This window comes from Labrus bergylta, chromosome 8, assembly GCF_963930695.1.
Source record: "Labrus bergylta chromosome 8, fLabBer1.1, whole genome shotgun sequence".
Classification (NCBI taxonomy): Eukaryota; Metazoa; Chordata; class Actinopteri; order Labriformes; family Labridae; genus Labrus; species Labrus bergylta.
Genome location: NC_089202.1, coordinates 32260070 through 32280950, shown reverse-complemented (window position 1 = coordinate 32280950; position 20881 = coordinate 32260070). Strand labels below are relative to the sequence as shown.

The window sequence follows — 20881 nt, the reverse complement described above, 5'->3', positions numbered from 1 at the left end:
AAAAACAGGCTTTTTAGAATGGGTGTGTATGTGACTTCCTGTGCTTCTGCAGCCAGCCTCTAGTGGACACTCCAGGAACTGCAGGATTTTTTTCACTTCCGCAACAGCTTCATTTTTCGAGACCGGAGGTTGCCGCTTGGTTTTTATACATTTATTTTCTGTGAACACTGTTTATTGTTTTGAGTTTCTTTGTGTTAAATATTTAGAGTTTAAGTCATTATTTTGACAAAGGCCTACGTAGTGGTTATTTAGCTCAAGTTTATTATAAAAATAATTACAGAAACAAGATTTTTCATTAGTGTTTTCATTAATGTTTTCTCTTTTCCCGTTAGCAATGGGCGTCTTTGTCATGTGCATTAAACGCATCACCGGTTCTTGGCAAAAGAAGAAGACCCTGAAGTGCTCTCGGTTTGTTTGTGCGCGGTGACGTCATTAACGTGTCATCCCTCCTGCAGCCAGGGACTGGTTGAAACCGACGGAAAGCTTCTGGAGGTCTGTCACCGACCTGGGGGGAGACATACACAGGTCAGCCGCCGCACAGTGAGCGTCTCACACACACCCAGCTCCAGACTTTAACCCCGGTATGTCCACTTTCTGTGTGCTGAGGAGTCGCTGCTTCCTCCGGCAGGTCTTCCCCGGCCTGCCCGCCGCCATGCACAAACACTACAGCCTGGACGTCTCCTCTCCGCTGCTGCGCACCGAGAGCTACGTGAACGGCCGCTGGGTCCCCGCAGCCTCGGTGTTCCCGGTCCTGGACCCGGCCACGGGGAAGGAGATAGCCCGGGTGTCAGACTGTGGCCCTGCTGAGGCCAAGCAGGCTGTGGACGCTGCCTACAAGGCGTTTCATTCCTGGAAGCAGTACACAGCTAAGGTACCCAACCGAACTCTCTTCGAAAAACTGTCAATTCAACAAACATGTCGCTTATCAGTCATAAAAGCAAGAAAACACCACAAAAAATGGTAGGTACTAAATAAGTAGGACCCAGACTTTTATTCGGCGTGTGCATTATTTGCTTGACAACTCAATTTTTAGGTTAAATCTAAAGTTTAAATTTCCCTTCGTCTGCAAATAAACACTTGTCCTTATTCTTATCAAGGACAAGATCAGAGTCTGTTTGGAATAATTACGTACAAATGGCTGAGTGTAAGCTCGTCATATATGCCGAAGGGAAGTGAGTTACTAAAGTACTAAAAAAAACGTGCTTACTGCGTTTATATAAATTTAAAATGAGCCTTTAATTTAAACCTTTAAACACAACAATATTAAACCGCGGATAATTTGAATGGGGTTTGGCGTCAAGGCATTTTCTCGCCTGTGGGTGCATTTGTGTCGCTTTTAAACTGCGTGTCTGGACTGTCTGATTAACTGTGAGCAAACTAAGGCTTTACAAGACAACATAGCACTGGACTGATTCTTTAATAGTTTATACAACTTTCTAAAGAGGTGAAAAATACAGTAATATTTAATGTCTAAGTAGCTGCTTTGGAAGATGCACCCAGGTCTTTTCCTTAAGTTAAAGAAGTATTGCTAAGGAGTATAAATACTGTGGTAGAATTCAAAGTCATGGTATTTATAAGTGTTAAAGTGTCAGCATCAAAACAGGTTAAAATAGTAGAAATGCTCATTTCACAAAACAGCTCCACAGAATATGATGTGTGCATTATTGTAACTCACTTTATAACACAACTATTTTGTGTTTTATTCACACAAATCCTGAAGCTATTAAAGCTGCAATTGCAAAACCAAAGTAGTGCCACTACTGTACCTCAGTAGAAGATCTTTGTCTCAGTCTAAAGTTCTGCAGGATGTAAAGGTGACATAAGGTGAGCTGAATAAACAGTTTGTGATTTAAAACATTAACTTGTCATGTTTGTGCTGCACACACACGTTTGAGTCTGACCTTTAAAGTTTCCGTTCGTCCGTGTGTGAATGGATGAGTTAATACTGATGGACTCTCTAACAGCGGCCTCTACCATCAGTGTGTGAATGGATGAGTTAATACTGATGGACTCTCTAACAGCAGCCTCTACCATCAGCGTGTGAATGTGTGTGAATGGATGAGTTAATACTGATGGACTCTCTAACAGCAGCCTCTACCATCAGCGTGTGAATGGATGAGTTATTACTGATGGACTCTCTAACAGCAGCCTCTACCATCAGTGTGTGAATGTGTAATAATGGATGAGTTAATACTGATGGACTCTTTACTCAGCGGCCTCTACCATCAGCGTGTGAATGTGTGTGAATGGATGAGTTAATACTGATGGACTCTCTAACAGCAGCCTCTACCATCAGTGTGTGAATGGATGAGTTAATACTGATGGACTCTCTAACAGCAGCCTCTACCATCAGCGTGTGAATGTGTAATAATGGATGAGTTAATACTGATGGACTCTCTAACAGCAGCCTCTACCATCAGCGTGTGAATGTGTAATAATGGATGAGTTAATACTGATGGACTCTCTAACAGCAGCCTCTACCATCAGTGTGTGAATGTGTGTGAATGGATGAGTTAATACTGATGGACTCTCTAACAGCAGCCTCTACCATCAGCGTGTGAATGGATGAGTTATTACTGATGGACTCTCTAACAGCAGCCTCTACCATCAGTGTGTGAATGGATGAGTTATTACTGATGGACTCTCTAACAGCAGCCTCTACCATCAGTGTGTGAATGGATGAGTTAATACTGATGGACTCTCTAACAGCAGCCTCTACCATCAGTGTGTGAATGTGTAATAATGGATGAGTTAATACTGATGGACTCTTTACTCAGCGGCCTCTACCATCAGCGTGTGAATGTGTGTGAATGGATGAGTTAATACTGATGGACTCTCTAACAGCAGCCTCTACCATCAGCGTGTGAATGGATGAGTTATTACTGATGGACTCTCTAACAGCAGCCTCTACCATCAGTGTGTGAATGGATGAGTTATTACTGATGGACTCTCTAACAGCAGCCTCTACCATCAGTGTGTGAATGGATGAGTTATTACTGATGGACTCTCTAACAGCGGCCTCTACCATCAGTGTGAATGTGTGTGAATGGATGAGTTAATACTGATGGACTCTCTAACAGCAGCCTCTACCATCAGTGTGTGAATGGATGAGTTAATACTGATGGACTCTACTCAGCGGCCTCTACCATCAGCGTGTGAATGTGTGTGAATGGATGAGTTAATACTGATGGACTCTCTAACAGCAGCCTCTACCATCAGTGTGTGAATGGATGAGTTAATACTGATGGACTCTACTCAGCGGCCTCTACCATCAGTGTGTGAATGGATGAGTTAATACTGATGGACTCTCTAACAGCAGCCTCTACCATCAGTGTGTGAATGTGTGTGAATGGATGAGTTAATACTGATGGACTCTCTAACAGCAGCCTCTACCATCAGTGTGTGAATGTGTATGAATGGATGAGTTAATACTGATGGACTCTCTAACAGCAGCCTCTACCATCAGCGTGTGAATGTGTATGAATGGATGAGTTAATACTAATGGACTCTTTACTCAGCGGCCTCTACCATCAGTGTGTGAATGTGTATGAATGGATGAGTTAATACTGATGGACTCTTTACTCAGCGGCCTCTACCATTAGCATGTGAATGTGTATGAATGGATGAGTTAATACTGATGGACTCTTTACTCAGCGGCCTCTACCATCAGTGTGTGAATGTGTATGAATGGATGAGTTAATACTGACGGACTCTCTAACAGCAGCCTCTACCATCAGTGTGTGAATGGATGAGTTAATACTGACGGACTCTTTACTCAGCAGCCTCTACCATCAGTGTGTGAATGGATGAGTTAATACTGACGGACTCTTTACTCAGCGGCCTCTACCATCAGTGTGTGAATGGATGAGTTAATACTGACGGACTCTTTACTCAGCGGCCTCTACCATCAGTGTGTGAATGTGTATGAATGGATGAGTTAATACTGACGGACTCTTTACTCAGCGGCCTCTACCATCAGTGTGTGAATGGATGAGTTAATACTGACGGACTCTTTACACAGCGGCCTCTACCATCAGCGTGTGAATGTGTATGAATGGATGAGTTAATACTGATGGACTCTTTACTCAGCGGCCTCTACCATCAGTGTGTGAATGGATGAGTTAATACTGACGGACTCTTTACTCAGCGGCCTCTACCATCAGTGTGTGAATGGATGAGTTAATACTGACGGACTCTTTACTCAGCGGCCTCTACCATCAGTGTGTGAATGGATGAGTTAATACTGACGGACTCTTTACTCAGCGGCCTCTACCATCAGTGTGTGAATGGATGAGTTGATACTGATGGACTCTTTACTCAGCGGCCTCTACCATCAGTGTGTGAATGGATGAGTTAATACTGACGGACTCTTTACTCAGCAGCCTCTACCATCAGTGTGTGAATGGATGAGTTGATACTGATGGACTCTTTACTCAGCGGCCTCTACCATCAGTGTGTGAATGTGTATGAATGGATGAGTTAATACTGACGGACTCTTTACTCAGCGGCCTCTACCATCAGTGTGTGAATGGATGAGTTAATACTGACGGACTCTTTACTCAGCGGCCTCTACCATCAGTGTGTGAATGTGTATGAATGGATGAGTTAATACTGACGGACTCTTTACTCAGCGGCCTCTACCATCAGTGTGTGAATGGATGAGTTAATACTGACGGACTCTTTACTCAGCAGCCTCTACCATCAGTGTGTGAATGTGTAGGTGTGACCTGCGGTGTAAAAAGAGCCTTGAGTAGTCAGAAGACTAGAAAATAAGTAAACAAGCTCAAGTCCGTTTACCCAGATTGACCCCCTTTAATGTGTCCCTGGAGATTTTAATGTCACTCTCTGTGAATTATTCATTTCATGTTTTCTAAAGTTTAAAAGTAATCCGTCACCGTTCACAGGAAGCTGCTGTCGCCAAGTTTTTCCAAACATTAACTGAATGAAAAACATGAAAAACATGATGAAACCTGTTGTTCATGGTGTGATCTGATTGGTCGTCCTGCAGGAGAGGAGCGTCCTGCTGAGGAAGTGGTTCGACCTGGTGACGCTGCACAAAGAAGACCTGGCCAAGCTGATCACATTTGAGAGTGTGAGTATCAGGTGTAAAATAAAGGAAGTATTAAGGGTCTGAATGTGGGACAAAATCTAAACCTGCAGGAGGAGGAGGAGGAGGAGGATGAATTTCAAATCTAAAAACTTTCATGAAGCAGACGACACACTTCTCAAACTGTTTCCTCAGATTTCCTCTTACAGTCTCACCTTCACAGTTATGGATTTAAACCTTTGAGATTTTGATGTAATTTTTACGAGGGCCTGACCGATGTGGGATTTTTGGGGCCGATGTAGAAATTGATATATCGGCCGATATCTTTCTTGGTTTTAAGTTCAATCCTTAGAGAGATGAATATAGATATACACTTTTATTGATCCCTCAGATGCAGTTATCAAACACTTGTGGAAAAGATATTTAATGAAGACAAGATGGTCACTCAGCTGGAAAGTAACTGAGCATGTACGATGTTTGTTGTAATCCATATAGCGCCCTCTGCTGGTGAAAGAGAACTGTTAGTGTAATACAATAAAACTCAAATGATATGCTTTTTGACTGCTGAATAAAACTTGTAATATCGGCTCATATCGGTGTTAAAATTAGCCAATACCGATAGTCACTGGATATGCTGATATCGGTCGGGCTTTCATTTTTACCCTTTTTTTTTTTTCTTATAAGATTTATTTTTGTGGGCCGCTGGTGGCTCAGTGGTTAGTGCGCGCGCCCCATGTATGGAGGCTGTCGTCTCAAGCGGGCAGCCCGAGTTCACATCCCACCTGTGGCTTCTTTCCCGCATGTCATTCTCTCTCTCTCTCTCTCTGATTTCTGACTCTACCCACTGTCCTGTCTCTACATTAAGGGCACAAAAAGTTTTTATTTTTTAATGTAGAGACAGGACAGTGGGTAGAGTCAGAAATCAGAGAGAGAGAGAGAGAGAATGACATGCGGGAAAGAAGCCACAGGTGGGATTTGAACCTGGGCCGCTCGCTTGGAGGACAGTAGCCTCGATACATGGGGCGCGCTCTACCCCCTGAGCCACCAGCGCCCCAATTTTACGATGAACATCGAGGTCGACCCTCTTAAAAGGTGTGTGTGTGTGTGTGTGTGTGTGTGTGTGTGTGTGTGTTTTGCAGGGTAAGCCCATAAAGGAGTCTCTCGGGGAGATCGCGTACTCCGCCTCCTTCCTGGAGTGGTTTTCTGAGGAGGCTCGGCGAGTTTACGGAGACATCGTCCCATCGCCCGCCAAAGACAGAAAGATCCTCCTCCTCAAGCAGCCTGTGGGCGTGGCGTCCATCATCACACCGGTGAGCAGCCAGATACCTGCAAAAGTCCCAAACATTTAAAGCTCAGACTTGAAACGCTCGAAAAGGCTCCAACAGCACAAACACGGCCCAGAGGTCAAAGGTCAGGGACTGAATTAGCTGAGGGGACACCTAGCAGACAGCTAGCAGCTCCCACCTGTCACTCAAAGAGGCCACGCCCCCTAATTCTACATCCCTTTAAGCCTTAATATGATTTGAACAGGTGAGTTGTATAAACATTCAGCCCGTATAAATGAAGAGAGAAATTAGATCTAGAGATCCAAACTGTTTTTATACCAGGATGTAAACATGTTTATTTTAACATAGAGCTCTATGAGGACTGACTCACTGCAGGAGACAGACTCTAGTGGACACTGGAGGAACTGCAGCTGTAAAGTTAGACATTTTAAACATAGAGCTCTATGGGGACTGACTCACTGCAGGAGACAGACTCTAGTGGACACTGGAGGAACTGCAGCTGTAAAGTTAGACATTTTAAACATAGAGCTCTATGGGGACTGACTCACTGCAGGAGACAGACTCTAGTGGACACTGGAGGAACTGCAGCTGTAAAGTTAGACATTTTAACATAGAGCTCTATGGGGACTGACTCACTGCAGGAGACAGAGTCTAGTGGACACTGGAGGAACTGCAGCTGTAAAGTTAGACATTTTAACATGGAGCTCTATGGGGACTGACTCACTGCAGGAGACAGACTCTAGTGGACACTGGAGGAACTGCAGCTGTAAAGTTAGACATTTTAACATAGAGCTCTATGAGGACTGACTCACTGCAGGAGACAGACTCTAGTGGACACTGGAGGAACTGCAGCTGTAAAGTTAGACATTTTAACATAGAGCTCTATGAGGACTGACTCACTGCAGGAGACAGACTCTAGTGGACACTGGAGGAACTGCAGCTGTAAAGTTAGACATTTTAACATAGAGCTCTATGAGGACTGACTCACTGCAGGAGACAGACTCTAGTGGACACTGGAGGAACTGCAGCTGTAAAGTTAGACATTTTAACATGGGGCTCCATCATGCTCCTCCCAGGAGGTTTCCCTTAATGATTAGGACATATTGAAGAGGCGGAGCCAGAATTGTTAAACGTAAAAGTTGACAGTCTTGTTTCTCCACAGTGGAACTTCCCGAGCGCGATGATCACCAGGAAGGTCGGAGCTGCTCTGGCTGTCGGCTGCACGGTGGTGGTGAAACCCGCCGAGGACACGCCGCTGTCAGCGCTCGCTCTGGCTGAGGTCAGAACACTTAACGTGTGATGTAACCCGCTGTGGTCATTATTTTTCTGATTGAACTCAAACTCTCTCGTGTTGCTGTTCAGCTGGCGGAGCAGGCGGGGATCCCGGCGGGCGTCTTTAACGTGGTCCCGTGTTCCAGAGAGAAGACCCCGTCAGTCGGGCAGGTTCTCTGCACCGACCCACTGGTTGCTAAAATCTCTTTCACCGGTTCCACCGCCACTGGCAAGGTTAGACACTGAACATGCAGCATGAAGCGCCCCCTGCTGGTGTGTGAACAGTATATTAGTATATTACAGAGAAAAGGAAGTTTAATTACATTTCCTTTCAGGTACTGCTCAAAATGGCTGCTGACACCGTGAAGAAGGCGTCCATGGAGCTGGGTGGCCACGCCCCCTTCATCGTGTTTGACAGTGCCGATGTCGACCAGGCGGTGGCCGGAGCCATGGGCTCCAAGTTCAGGAACTCTGGACAGGTAACATGAGTGTTGTTGTTCCAGTTCTTTATTCACAGCCGACTTCTTCTGCCTGCAAAGCTTCACCACATACTCACTTTCCTCCTCCTCCACCTCTCACACCCCACCTCCTCCACCACCTCCTCACACTCCACCCTCCACACACTCACTCCCCCCACCTCCTTCTCCACCTCACTCACACTCCTCTTCCTCCTCTCACCTCCTCCTCTTCCTCCTCCACCTCCACTCCTCCACTCACCCCCCCTCCACCTCCACCTCCCTCTCTCCTCCTCCTCCTCCTCCTCCTCCTCCTCACCTCTCTCTCCCCCCCCTCCACCCCTCCACCACCCTCCTCCTCCTCTCACTCCTCCTCCTCCACTCTCACTCCTCCTCCTCCTCCACTCCTCTCCCCCCCTCCTCCTTCTCCTCCTCTCTCTCTCCTCCTCCTCTTCCTCCACCTCCTCACTCTCCTCACTCTCTCCTCCTCCTCCTCCTCCTCTTCCTCCTCCTCCTCCTCTCTCACCTCCTCCTCCTCTCTCTCCTCCTCCTCCTCTTCCTCCTCTCTCTCCCCTCCTCCTCTTCCTCCTCCTCCTCCTCTCTCTCCTTCTCCTCCTCCTTTTCCTCCCCTCCTCCTCTTCCTCCTCCTCCTCCTCTCTCTCCTCCTCCTCCTCCTCCTCTTCCTCCTCCTCCTCCTCTCTCTCCTCCTCCTCCTCTTCCTCCTCTCTCTCTCTCCTCCTCCTCTCTCTCCTCCTCCTCTTCCTCCTCTCTCTCCTCCTCTTCCTCCTCTCTCTCCTCCTCCTCCTCCTCTCTCTCTTCTCCTCCTCTTCCTCTTCCTCCTCTCTCTCTCCTCCTCTTCCTCCTCTCTCTCCTCCTCCTCTTCCTCCTCTCTCTCCTCCTCCTCCTCCTCCTCTCTCTCTTCTCCTCCTCTTCCTCCTCCTCTCTCTTTCTCCTCTTCCTCCTCTCTCTCCTCTTCCTCTTCCTCCTCTCTCTCTCCTCCTCTTCCTCCTCTCTCTCCTCCTCCTCTCTCTCCTCCTCTCTCTCCTCCTCTTCCTCCTATCTCTCTCTCCTCCTCCTCTTCCTCCTCTCTCTCTCCTCCTCTCTCTCCTCCTCTCTCTCCTCCTCTTCCTCCTATCTCTCTCGTCCTCCTCCTCCTCTTCCTCCTCTCTCTCTCGTCCTCCTCCTCCTCTTCCTCCTCTCTCTCCTCCTCCTCTCTCTCCTCCTCCTCCTCCTCCTCTCTCTCTTCTCCTCCTCTTCCTCCTCCTCTCTCTTTCTCCTCTTCCTCCTCTCTCTCCTCTTCCTCTTCCTCCTCTCTCTCTCCTCCTCTTCCTCCTCTCTCTCCTCCTCCTCTCTCTCCTCCTCTTCCTCCTATCTCTCTCTCCTCCTCCTCTTCCTCCTCTCTCTCTCCTCCTCTCTCTCCTCCTCTTCCTCCTATCTCTCTCGTCCTCCTCCTCCTCTTCCTCCTATCTCTCTCGTCCTCCTCCTCCTCTTCCTCCTCTCTCTCTCGTCCTCCTCCTCCTCTTCCTCCTATCTCTCTCGTCCTCCTCCTCCTCTTCCTCCTCTCTCTCTCGTCCTCCTCCTCCTCTTCCTCCTCTCTCTCCTCCTCCTCTCTCTCCTCCTCCTCCTCCTCCTCTCTCTCTTCTCCTCCTCTTCCTCCTCCTCTCTCTTTCTCCTCTTCCTCCTCTCTCTCCTCTTCCTCTTCCTCCTCTCTCTCTCCTCCTCTTCCTCCTCTCTCTCCTCCTCCTCTCTCTCCTCCTCTCTCTCCTCCTCTTCCTCCTATCTCTCTCTCCTCCTCCTCTTCCTCCTCTCTCTCTCCTCCTCTCTCTCCTCCTCTCTCTCCTCCTCTTCCTCCTATCTCTCTCGTCCTCCTCCTCCTCTTCCTCCTATCTCTCTCGTCCTCCTCCTCCTCTTCCTCCTCTCTCTCTCGTCCTCCTCCTCCTCTTCCTCCTCTCTCTCTCCTCCTCCTCTTCATTCTCCTTTTTCTCTTCTTGATCTTTCTTCTCCTCCTCCTTCTCCTCCTCCTCCTCCTCCTCCTCCTCCTCCTTCTCCTCCTCTCTCTCTCCTCCTCCTCCTCTCTCTCTCCTCCTCTCTCTCCTCCTTCTCCTCTCTCTCCTCCTCCTCCTCTCTCTCCTCCTCCTCCTCCCTGTAGACGTGCGTGTGCTCTAACCGCTTCCTGGTGCAGAGCGGTATCCACGACCGCTTCATGGAGAAGCTCGGTCAGACGATGGACGCCGAGCTCCGTCTGGGACACGGCTCGGAGCCCGGCACCACGCAGGGGCCGCTCATCAACCCCCGAGCTGCAGAGAAGGTGAACACGGTTTAATGTTTGGAGAGACGTCCATCTCTCTTATCAGATGACCTTTTTTCTGTCAATATGTTTGGGGCACCGGTAGCCTAGCGGTTAGTGCGTGCGCCCCATGTACAGAGGTTAAAGTCCTCATACACACGCCGTCTGTCTGTCAGGTTACTCATCAGATATCAGACGCCGTGTCCAAGGGGGCGAAGGTATTGAAGGGCGGCAAGCGTCTGGAAGGTTCCTACATGGAGCCGACCCTGCTGGCCGACGTCACCACAGACATGCTGTGTACCAGAGAGGAGACGTTCGGCCCGCTGCTGCCCGTCATCAGGTGTGTACGGTCACGACTCATCAGTGTGTTCACGTCTTTATTTAATGTCCTTATTGATCTACAGTCACCTTTTATTCATGTTAGAGCTTCACAAACACACACACACACTTTCTTTACATCAGCAGTGCACACACACCTGTAGCTGCCATGTGTTACATTTGATAACATTAAAGGAGCAGTATGTAGCTCTGACCCCTGGTGTTTAAAATGGGTACTGCAGTCTAAATTCTAAACATCATATAGAGCTGTCTCCCCCCCTCCTCTCTAGAGTGGATGCTCACTCAGGTCACCATGTGGTGGACTCTGAAGCTTCAGTGTTTATCCAGCTCTGCATGGGTCTGTAAACCTTTCTGTGTTCTAACCTCTCTCCATTTTTCAAAAGCATCTCCAATATTGATCCTAGTTTGAGCACGTTTCTGCTCGTGGAGCTTATTAGAAACATGCAGAGGCTTTTTAGGTCGGGTACAATCACTTCTATCTGAACCACTTCTCTTGACCGCTTCCATCGCTGCAACACCTGTTGACCTGATAACTGCTCTCATATCTGACAAACCGAGGGGTGTCCAAAACGGCCGTGTGGGGGTGTCTTAAAAGCTTCTACCTTCTCTGGTCCAAACAAATCCAGAGCATTCAGGAGCAGAATCTAAAGTTAGAAGGAGGACATACTGGCTGCTGCATTGAGAAGCCAGCACTTAATGATCAGAGAGTAAGATACCTTTATCATCTCACTCTCTACACAGCTCACTGATTGGACCTTTAAAATTGAGAAAAGGAACTTAGAAACAACAAGAAAAGGGAGAAAGTTTTTGGTCAGCTAGTTGTAATGAGGTGTATTTTCTTCTGGTTTGCAGGTTTGACAAAGAGGAGGAGGCTCTGGCTATCGCTAACGCTTGTAATGTTGGGCTGGCAGGTGAGTGCATCACTCTGAACTTGTACAGGTAAAAAATCTCCTGAAAGTCTTAAAGTGTGTTTGAGATCAGCCTTTCCACTTTACAGAAACATTTGGAGAACTTACAGTTGAAGTTCCCTGATGTCAGCGTTTTTGGTTTTAGTGCGTTTTAATGCTTCTAAAACAGTCCTGAGTAGTCACTGAGCGTTTGTCGACTTGTTAACAACCTTCCACTCATGCTCTCTGATTTGAAGAAGTTTTCAAGATGCATCTCCGAGTTCGTCGCCTCGGAAAGACTGAAAGCTGACGCGTCAAACCTGAAGCTTCTCCCTAAATAAAACGGTTCATTTTAACGCGACAGATGCAGATTGAAAAGCTGCATGGTAAAACATTTTTGCACATACATCTGGCTGACAAAGTCGGATCCAACCCAAGGAATTATAGACTACACATGCGAGTGTTCGGCGCCATCTAGAGTCCACATGAAAGCGGCTGAAAACTTTATCATATACACACCTGTGTGGTGGAAACCGTCCGCCATGTTGGATCAGACACTAAGAACAATGACTGACTGTTTATTTTTCTTAGATTGGAGAGTTTTTAAACCTTTAGAATAAAACTGCCCTTATTGATCAGTTATGATCCCTTCAGGTGCTGCTTGGAAACATCGTACACACCAGTTGTGCAGTCATAACAATGAGTTCTCTCGTTGGAAAATAGCAACAAGCGTGGTCACCAGGAGGTTGATGTTTTGTGGCTCATGAATCACTGAGATCGTTTGTGCTTCGGCGGCAGAATGAAGAACACAATGTTTACCTGAAGCTCATTCTATGTTAATACACTCACTCACGAAAATCAGAATTTCCCGACTCATAATCTCACTTTGCTGCGCCGTTCACATGCTCAGAACTCAGAAATCTGACATTTCCGAGGAGCACATGAAGGCAGCATTATTCTGTCTTGAACCAACACATTATTATTTTCAGCGTCTGATTGGCTGGCTTTGTTTTTTGTTTTTTTTAACACATTTTAGGTTACCTGTACTCGCAGGATGTGAGTCAGATGTGGCGCGTGGCCGAGGCGTTGGAGGTGGGGATAGTGGGCGTCAACGAGGGTCTCCTGTCCACCCCAGAGGCCACGTTCGGCGGGGTCAAACAGTCCGGTTTGGGTCGCGAAGGCTCCAAGTACGGCATTGACGAGTACCTGGAGGTGAAGTACATGTGCTTCGGAGGACTGAAACCCTGAGAGAGGACGCAGCCCCACCGGTGGTACCACACTCCTAAACCCCCCTCCTAAACTCATAATCATGCAGTAATCATTAGAGGAGCTCAGGCTGAAGTTGTTTTAATTCTGTGGTCTCCTCAATCAATATAATATAATAAAACTGCAGACTTAGTTTGAGGCCATGCAGGAAACTAGTCAAGTAACATTTAAAAAAAACCCAGCAAAATATGAAATATCGTGCCATCTGCATTTCTCTTCAGCTGCCAGGAGGGGGCAGTCTCTGGTGAGACAGGGTCCTCTTCATTGCTCCTCTGCTGCCTTTTTTATTATCACATGTTCATATGCAGAATCAGGCAATAATGATGTGTTTGCCTTTGTTCAAATCTTTAAAGGTCGCATGTTCTTTAAAATTGGAGATTTTCCCTTTATGACATCACAAAGGGCAGTAGCCCCTCCCCCAGGTGGGTGACACTCCCACAGCTAGGTGTTTGTTCTGCCCTCTGAGTCTGCCTTCTCACCGTAAACAATAGGACATGGAGCGAGAAAGACTGAGTACACCCAAGTCCTTCCAGAGAGGGGGCGTGGTCAGACACAGCTCATTTACATATTTAAAGGTACAGACACAGAAACAGCCTGTTCTGAGCAGGGCTGAAATAGAGGGGTTTATAGACATAATCAAATACAGGATCAGAGTGGATTTAGAACAAGAAACTTCACACACATGTTTTGAGGAGCTCTGAGACTTATTTACACTGAAGAAGAGGAGGAGGAGATGTCACCTTTAAGATTATGAAATACTAAACATGATCTCCACATGTTAGAAAACACATTTTTATTGGGGCGCGCTGGTGGCGCAGTGGTTAGGGTGCGCGTCCATGTATTGAGACTCTCGTCTCGAGCGGTAGGCCCGGGTTCACTTCCACCCGTGGCCCCTTTCCGCATGTCATTCCCTGCTCTCTCTCTCTGGTTTCAGACTCTATCCACTGTCCTCTCTCTCCCTGGTTTCAGACTCTATCCACTGTCCTCTCTCTCTCTCTGGTTTCAGACTCTATCCACTGTCCTCTCTCTCTCTCTGGTTTCTGACTCTATCCACTGTCCTCTCTCTCTCTGGTTTCAGACTCTATCCACTGTCCTCTCTCTCTCTCTCTGGTTTCAGACTCTATCCACTGTCCTCTCTCTCTCTGGTTTCTGACTCTATCCACTGTCCTCTCTCTCTCTCTGGTTTCTGACTCTATCCACTGTCCTCTCTCTGCATTAAAGGCACGAAAAAGCCCAAAAATAAATCTTTGAAAAAAAAAACAACACATTTTTATGATCAGTATGTTAATATGTTTTCTCCCTGTAACTCTGCAACGACCATTTCTCCAAGTCCGGATGTCGTCCAAAACCGCCAACGTGGGGGCGGGGTTTGTGTGGTGGGAGTGTTGTAAGAAGCAGTAGTGACCTCCGTCGTCCAATCAGGCGTCTCTGCTCGTCAACATCGTGGGAGAGTAACTGTGTGTGTATGTGTGAGCGTGTAAAATGTCCAGTTAGCATCGTTAGCACCAGCGCCAGTTTGGTGACATCTGCCATCACACTAATCTCATGTAAACTAGGGAGAGACGGAAACGTTCTTCAGGAGCTCAAACGTCTTTGTTTAAAACGGAGAAAGCGCGTCAGATCTGCACGCCGTAAAAAAGAAACTGAAATGAAGCACAAAACCTTTTATTCTAGATTTTTCTAAAAGTTTAGTTTGTGTTGAAGATCCCGACGTCCTGTATTCATGTGGAAGTCGTTATTTTTGTACGATTAAAACTGAGACATGCCGCCACGTTGGAACACAAAACGGATCAAACTACAGGAAGTAAAAACAGTTTTAAGGCATGAGAACAGAACCGTCAATCTGTCCTGTGTTGATCCCATCTGAGAGAGATTACTTAAAACATTAATGTTGAAAAGCATGCCTGATGCGGGTCATGCATGTGAGCCGGCCCCCTCGGCGTCTCGGACTGAAGAGAAGTCGTCATAGCTGTGAATGATTCCCATGATCCTCCATGATGATGTTAGTGAACTGTACAGCTCTCTAATGTAAAGTGATCTTTGTCTTAATTGTAACATGATGTTGTAGTTAGAGTTAATTTAAAAAAGAAAATAACTTTTGTATTTCTGACTTCAGTTGTTGATGGAACATTAAAGAGCAAATTGTAATAAAACATCTCGTCATGTGTTTTTTAGTGTCAGTATTAGTTACGTGTTAATGCCTGAAGAAGCTAATATCCATCTACAATTCTACAATTCACTCAGCAGGCGCTTTTATCCAAAGCGACGTACATCAGAGAGTAAGAACAACACAAGCAAGGATCTAGAAAAAAGAGAACAATGTCAGTAAGAGCAAATGGTCAGCTTTGAGTCTGATTGGACACACAGGTGCTGACAGGAAGTGACCAGAGGCAAAGCACAACATTGAGGGCAGTTCTTGAGAGCTCTAATCAGTATAGAAACCATCTTATAAGTCATCGTTATCAAACAAAAACCATCATCATCATCAATAATATGGAGACCATCATCATTAAGTTAGTAGGTATTCATGAAAGAGCTGGCTCTTTAGCTTTTTCTTAAAGGTGCAGAGGGACTCTGCAGATCACATGGAGTTTGGAAGTTCATTCCACCACCGGGGGGCGACAGAGGAGAAGAGTCTAGTCAGAGACTTAGGACCCTGTTGTGAAGGTTGGATCAGACGCCTTTCATTGGCAGAGCGTAGTGGGGGGGAGGGAGCATAGACCTGGATCAGAGAGTTAAAGTAAGGAGGAGACGTTTCTGTGTCTGTTTTGTAAGCGAGCAGCAGAGTTTTAAATTTGATGTGAGCAGTAACTGGGAGCCAGTGTGAGGAGATGAACATGTGAGTGACATGTGCTCTTTTAGGAAGGTTGAAGACCAGTCGTGCTGCTGCATTTTGTATCATCTGCAGAGGTTTGATAGTGACTGTAGGAAGACCTGCCAGTAGAGACATCACAAGAGCCTGTACCAGGAGCTGTGTAGTTCTGACAGGTAAGGTCTGATCTTCCTGATGTTGTTCAGGGCAAATCCACATGACCGGGCAATCGAGGCTACTTGAACCTTAAAAGTTAGCTGGTCATCAATCATGACACCCAGGTTCCTGCAGACTTTGTGGGCATGAGTTTGGTTGTTCCAAGCTGGATATTGATCTGTGGTTGCATATAGGGACTGGCTGGGATGACAAGGAGCTCAGTCTTTGAAAGATTGAGTTGAAGGTGGCGTTCATTCATCCATTCAGAGATATCAGCAAGGCATGATGAGATTCTTGCAGAGACTGTAACATCGTCTGGCGGGAATGACAGGAAGAGCTGGGTATCATCAGCATAGCAGTGGTATGAGAAGCCATGAGAGCGGATTATTGAACCAAGTGAGCTTGTGTATATGGAGAAGAGAAGGGGACCAAGCACTGACCCTTGAGGTACCCCTTGAGGCACATAAGCTGTGCGCTTTGGACACTTCTCCCTTCCACGACACTCTAAAGGATCACCCAGAGAGGTAGGACACGCACTAGCAGAGGGCAGATCCTGAGATGTTCAGAGAGCGTGGACAGGAGGATTTGATGGTTGACTGTGTCAAAGGCAGTAGACAGGTCTAGCAGTAATAGAACTGAGGACTGACCCGCAGCTCTGGCAGCTCATAGTGATTCTGTTACTGACAGTAGTGCAGTTTCAGTAGAGTGGCCCCGCTTAAAGCCTGACTGATTTGGGTCAAACAGATCGTTTCTGGACAGGAACTCAGAGACTTGCTTAAAGACTGCTCAAGTATTTTTGACAGAAAGGGCAGAAGAGAAACCGGTCTGTAGTTTTCAGCCTGGGCTGGGTTTAGTGTGGGTTTTTTGAGCAGAGGGGTGACCCGAGCTTGCTTGGGAACACACCCGTTGACAGAGAGGAGTTGATGATATGCTTAAGTGCAGCAGTAAGCAGAGAGGAAATGGTCTGCAGGAGGCTTGATGGTATTGGGTCCAGAGGACAGGTGGTGGGCCGAGAGTCTAGCACAAGCTTAGAGACTTCATCCTCAGAGAGGAGAATGAGTCGAGTGAGGCACTTTTGGTTGGTGCCTTTGGGCTGAGCTGGTCAGGCTCAGAAAACTGGTTACTGATGGTTGCAACGTTTTCAGTAAAATACGAGGCAAACATGTCTGGTGTGAACAGATCGGAGGGTGGAGGAGGAGGTGGTTGTCTGTAGAGAGAGTGTCTGTAGCCTCGTCTGTAGAGAGTTTGTCTGTAGCCTCGTCTGTAGAGAGAGTGTCTGTAGCCTCGTCTGTAGAGAGAGTGTCTGTAGCCTCGTCTGTAGAGAGTGTGTCTGTAGCCTCGTCTGTAGAGAGAGTGTCTGTAGCCTCGTCTGTAGAGAGAGTGTCTGTAGCCTCGTCTGTAGAGAGTGTGTCTGTAGCCCTGTCTGTAGAGAGTGTCTGTAGAGTGTGTCTGTAGAGAGTGTCTGTAGAGTGTGTCTGTAGAGAGTGTCTGTAGAGAGTGTGTCTATAGCCTCATCTGTAGAGAGTGTGTCTGTAGCCTCATCTGTAGAGAGTGTGTCTGTAGAGAGTGTGTCTGTAGCCTCGTCTGTAGAGAGAGTGTCTGTAGCCTCGTCTGTAGAGAGTGTGTCTGTAGCCTTGTCTGTAGAGAGAGTGTCTGTAGAGAGTGTGTCTGTAGCCTCGTCTGTAGAGAGAGTGTCTGTAGAGAGAGTGTCTGTAGAGAGTGTGTCTGTAGCCTCGTCTGTAGAGAGAGTGTCTGTAGCCTCGTCTGTAGAGAGAGTGTCTGTAGCCTCATCTGTAGAGAGTGTCTGTAGAGAGTGTGTCTGTAGCCTCGTCTGTAGAGAGAGTGTCTGTAGCCTCGTCTGTAGAGAGTGTGTCTGTAGCCTCGTCTGTAGAGAGAGTGTCTGTAGAGAGTGTGTCTGTAGCCTCGTCTGTAGAGAGTGTGTCTGTAGCCTCGTCTGTAGAGAGTGTGTCTGTAGAGAGAGTGTCTGTAGCCTCGTCTGTAGAGAGAGTGTCTGTAGCCTCGTCTGTAGAGAGTGTGTCTGTAGAGAGTTTGTCTGTAGCCTCGTCTGTAGAGAGAGTGTCTGTAGCCTCGTCTGTAGCAAGTGTGTCTGTAGAGAGAGTGTCTGTAGCCTCGTCTGTAGAGAGTGTGTCTGTAGAGAGTTTGTCTGTAGCCTCGTCTGTAGAGAGAGTGTCTGTAGCCTCGTCTGTAGCGAGTGTGTCTGTAGAGAGTGTGTCTGTAGCCTCGTCTGTAGAGAGTGTGTCTGTAGAGAGTTTGTCTGTAGCCTCGTCTGTAGAGAGAGTCTGTAGCCTCGTCTGTAGCAAGTGTGTCTGTAGAGAGTGTGTCTGTAGCCTCGTCTGTAGAGAGTGTGTCTGTAGAGAGTGTCTGTAGCCTCGTCTGTAGAGAGAGTGTCTGTAGCCTCGTCTGTAGAGAGTGTGTCTGTAGAGAGTTTGTCTGTAGCCTCGTCTGTAGAGAGAGTGTCTGTAGCCTCGTCTGTAGCGAGTGTGTCTGTAGAGAGTGTGTCTGTAGCCTCGTCTGTAGAGAGTGTGTCTGTAGAGAGTTTGTCTGTAGCCTCGTCTGTAGAGAGAGTCTGTAGCCTCGTCTGTAGCAAGTGTGTCTGTAGAGAGTGTGTCTGTAGCCTCGTCTGTAGAGAGTGTGTCTGTAGAGAGAGTGTCTGTAGCCTCGTCTGTAGAGAGTGTGTCTGTAGCCTCGTCTGTAGAGAGTGTGTCTGTAGCCTCGTCTGTAGAGAGTGTGTCTGTAGCCTCGTCTGTAGAGAGAGTGTCTGTAGCCTCGTCTGTAGCGAGTGTGTCTGTAGAGAGTGTGTCTGTAGCCTCGTCTGTAGAGAGTGTGTCTGTAGAGAGTTTGTCTGTAGCCTCGTCTGTAGAGAGAGTGTCTGTAGCCTCGTCTGTAGCGAGTGTGTCTGTAGAGAGTGTGTCTGTAGCCTCGTCTGTAGAGAGTGTGTCTGTAGAGAGAGTGTCTGTAGCCTCGGCTGTAGAGAGAGTGTCTGTAGCCTCGTCTGTAGAGAGTGTGTCTGTAGCCTCGGCTGTAGAGAGTGTGTCTGGAGCCTCGTCTGTAGAGAGAGTGTCTGTAGCCTCGTCTGTAGCGAGTGTGTCTGTAGAGAGTGTGTCTGTAGCCTCGTCTGTAGAGAGTGTGTCTGTAGAGAGAGTGTCTGTAGCCTCGTCTGTAGAGAGTGTGTCTGTAGAGAGAGTGTCTGTAGCCTCGTCTGTAGAGAGTGTGTCTGTAGCCTCGTCTGTAGAGAGAGTGTCTGTAGCCTCGTCTGTAGAGAGAGTGTCTGTAGCCTCGTCTGTAGAGAGTGCGGTAAAGACCTTTTGGGCAGGCATGGCAGCCATTACCTGGTTAGACAGCTGAGCTGGCTTGAGCGATCGCATGTTTTGGTGGTATGACACCATTTGTGGCTGAGGGAGTTCCAGCAGGAGATTGTGAATTAAATAAAGAAGTGGTCTGATAGATGTAGAGGGGTGACAGTCAGGTTTGCTGTGGAGCAGTTCAGGATTAAATCAAGAGTGTTGCCAGCTTTGTGGGTAGGAGGAGTTGGGACCTGCATGAGGTCAAATGAGGATAGGAGAGCAAGGAAGTCTGTTGCCTGGGCTTTATCAGTGTGTACATTCATGTCTCCCATTACAATCAGTGTTCCATCATCAGGGATTTCTGAGAGTAGCATGTCCAGTTCCACAACAAAATCATTCAGATTACACCCTGGTGGGCGGTAAATGATAGCAATGTATATTTTAATAGGAGCAGTAACCAAGTTTGTGTGATATTCAAATGAGGAGTTGTTGCTCATCTATTATCTTTACCGCTTATCCGGTTCAGGGTCGCAGGGGGGGCTGGAGCCGATCCCAGCTGTCATTGGGTGAGAGGCGGGGTTACACCCTGGACTGATCACCAGCCAATCACAGGGCTGACTTATAGAGACAGATAACCAGGACACACTCGCATTCACTGAGCATTCACAGAGACTCCTGAAGGACGGGGATTCAAACCAGGAACCTCCTCACAGAGAGGCTCCTGAAGGACGGGGATTCAAACCAGGAACCTCCTCACAGAGAGACTCCTGAAGGACGAGGATTCAAACCAGGAACCTCCACACAGAGAGACTCCTGAAGGACGAGGATTCAAACCAGGAACCTCCTCACAGAGAGGCTCCTGAAGGACGGGGATTCAAACCAGGAACCTCCACACAGAGAGGCTCCTGAAGGACGGGGATTCAAACCAGGAACCTCCTCACAGAGAGACTCCTGAAGGACGGGGATTCAAACCAGGAACCTCCTCACAGAGAGGCTCCTGAAGGACGGGGATTCAAACCAGGAACCTCCTCACTGAATTAGAATAAACTGATATGATGCACGTAATTCAGACGAAGCTAAAATTGTTGAAAGAGGATTGTTTATGCTAAGCTAAGCTAAGCTAGCAGTTTCCCCCTGTTTCCAGTGTTGGAGCTAAGCTAGGCTAACAGACCCTGACACCTCTCTGTGTGCTGGACTCACAGAAGCAAGTGTCTTATTCTGCTGAATGTCTGCTCCTCCTTTAGATTCTTCATTTCAGGTCTTAAAGAGAAACATCAGTTCGTTTGAATTTCCCCCCACACACGTTAACGTTAAATCACACATAATCCAACCCGGATACGCAGGATTGTCCTCAAGGCAGTGACTCCTCACGTCCTTTTGAAGGAGCTTGACCTCACAGGCAAGGATTTCTGGGTAATGAAGTCCTTCATAGTGCTAGGAATAAAAATCTCTAAATGCCACACGGAGTCGCCAGAGTGCAAAACCAACCGAGACCTCTCTTCTTTTCTGTCTTTTCTCTCCCCGTGAAGTCGCCCGTCCCCGTCAGCCGAAGGCGTTTCCGTTGCGTGCGCCCTGAGCGCTGAGCCGGTTCCTGCTGCGGACGGGTCGGTCCCGGCTGAAGATGGTGTCCTGGTCGCTGTCGAGCTCCGACTCGGACATCATCAGGCTGGAGTTGTGCTCGGTGCTGCGATGTTTGATACCTGAGAAAAAGATGGTTAAGATATCGGGGGAAAAGAACTACAAAACCATGATTATAGAGTGGTCACAGC

The 20881-nt window shown here is 47.5% G+C and overlaps 2 protein-coding genes across 3 annotated transcripts in view; one reads left to right on the top strand and one right to left on the bottom strand.

The window, feature by feature from the left end:
- The first annotated feature begins 412 nt into the window (after positions 1-412).
- Positions 413-14722, top strand: aldh5a1 (aldehyde dehydrogenase 5 family, member A1 (succinate-semialdehyde dehydrogenase)). 2 transcript variants are annotated; one of them, XM_065957750.1, is made up of 11 exons: positions 413-525; positions 629-871; positions 5009-5092; positions 6187-6357; positions 7496-7612; positions 7696-7839; positions 7941-8084; positions 10210-10368; positions 10524-10687; positions 11539-11597; positions 12610-14722. In XM_065957750.1, exons 2-11 carry the CDS (start codon positions 653-655, stop codon positions 12819-12821), a joined length of 1473 nt encoding a protein of 490 aa, XP_065813822.1. In that variant the 5' UTR covers positions 413-525; positions 629-652; the 3' UTR covers positions 12822-14722. The 2 variants fall into 2 exon arrangements, with proteins under 2 accessions (XP_065813822.1, XP_065813821.1); XM_065957749.1 differs by having other exon boundaries at positions 437-871.
- A 5496-nt stretch (positions 14723-20218) lies between these two features.
- Positions 20219-20881, bottom strand: part of LOC109978352 (dyslexia-associated protein KIAA0319-like) — a 3197-nt gene continuing 2534 nt past the window's right edge. Inside the window, 1 exon segment of the mRNA XM_065957751.1 lies at positions 20219-20812. Coding sequence (XP_065813823.1) covers positions 20655-20812 — 158 coding nt within the window. The 3' untranslated portion in view covers positions 20219-20654.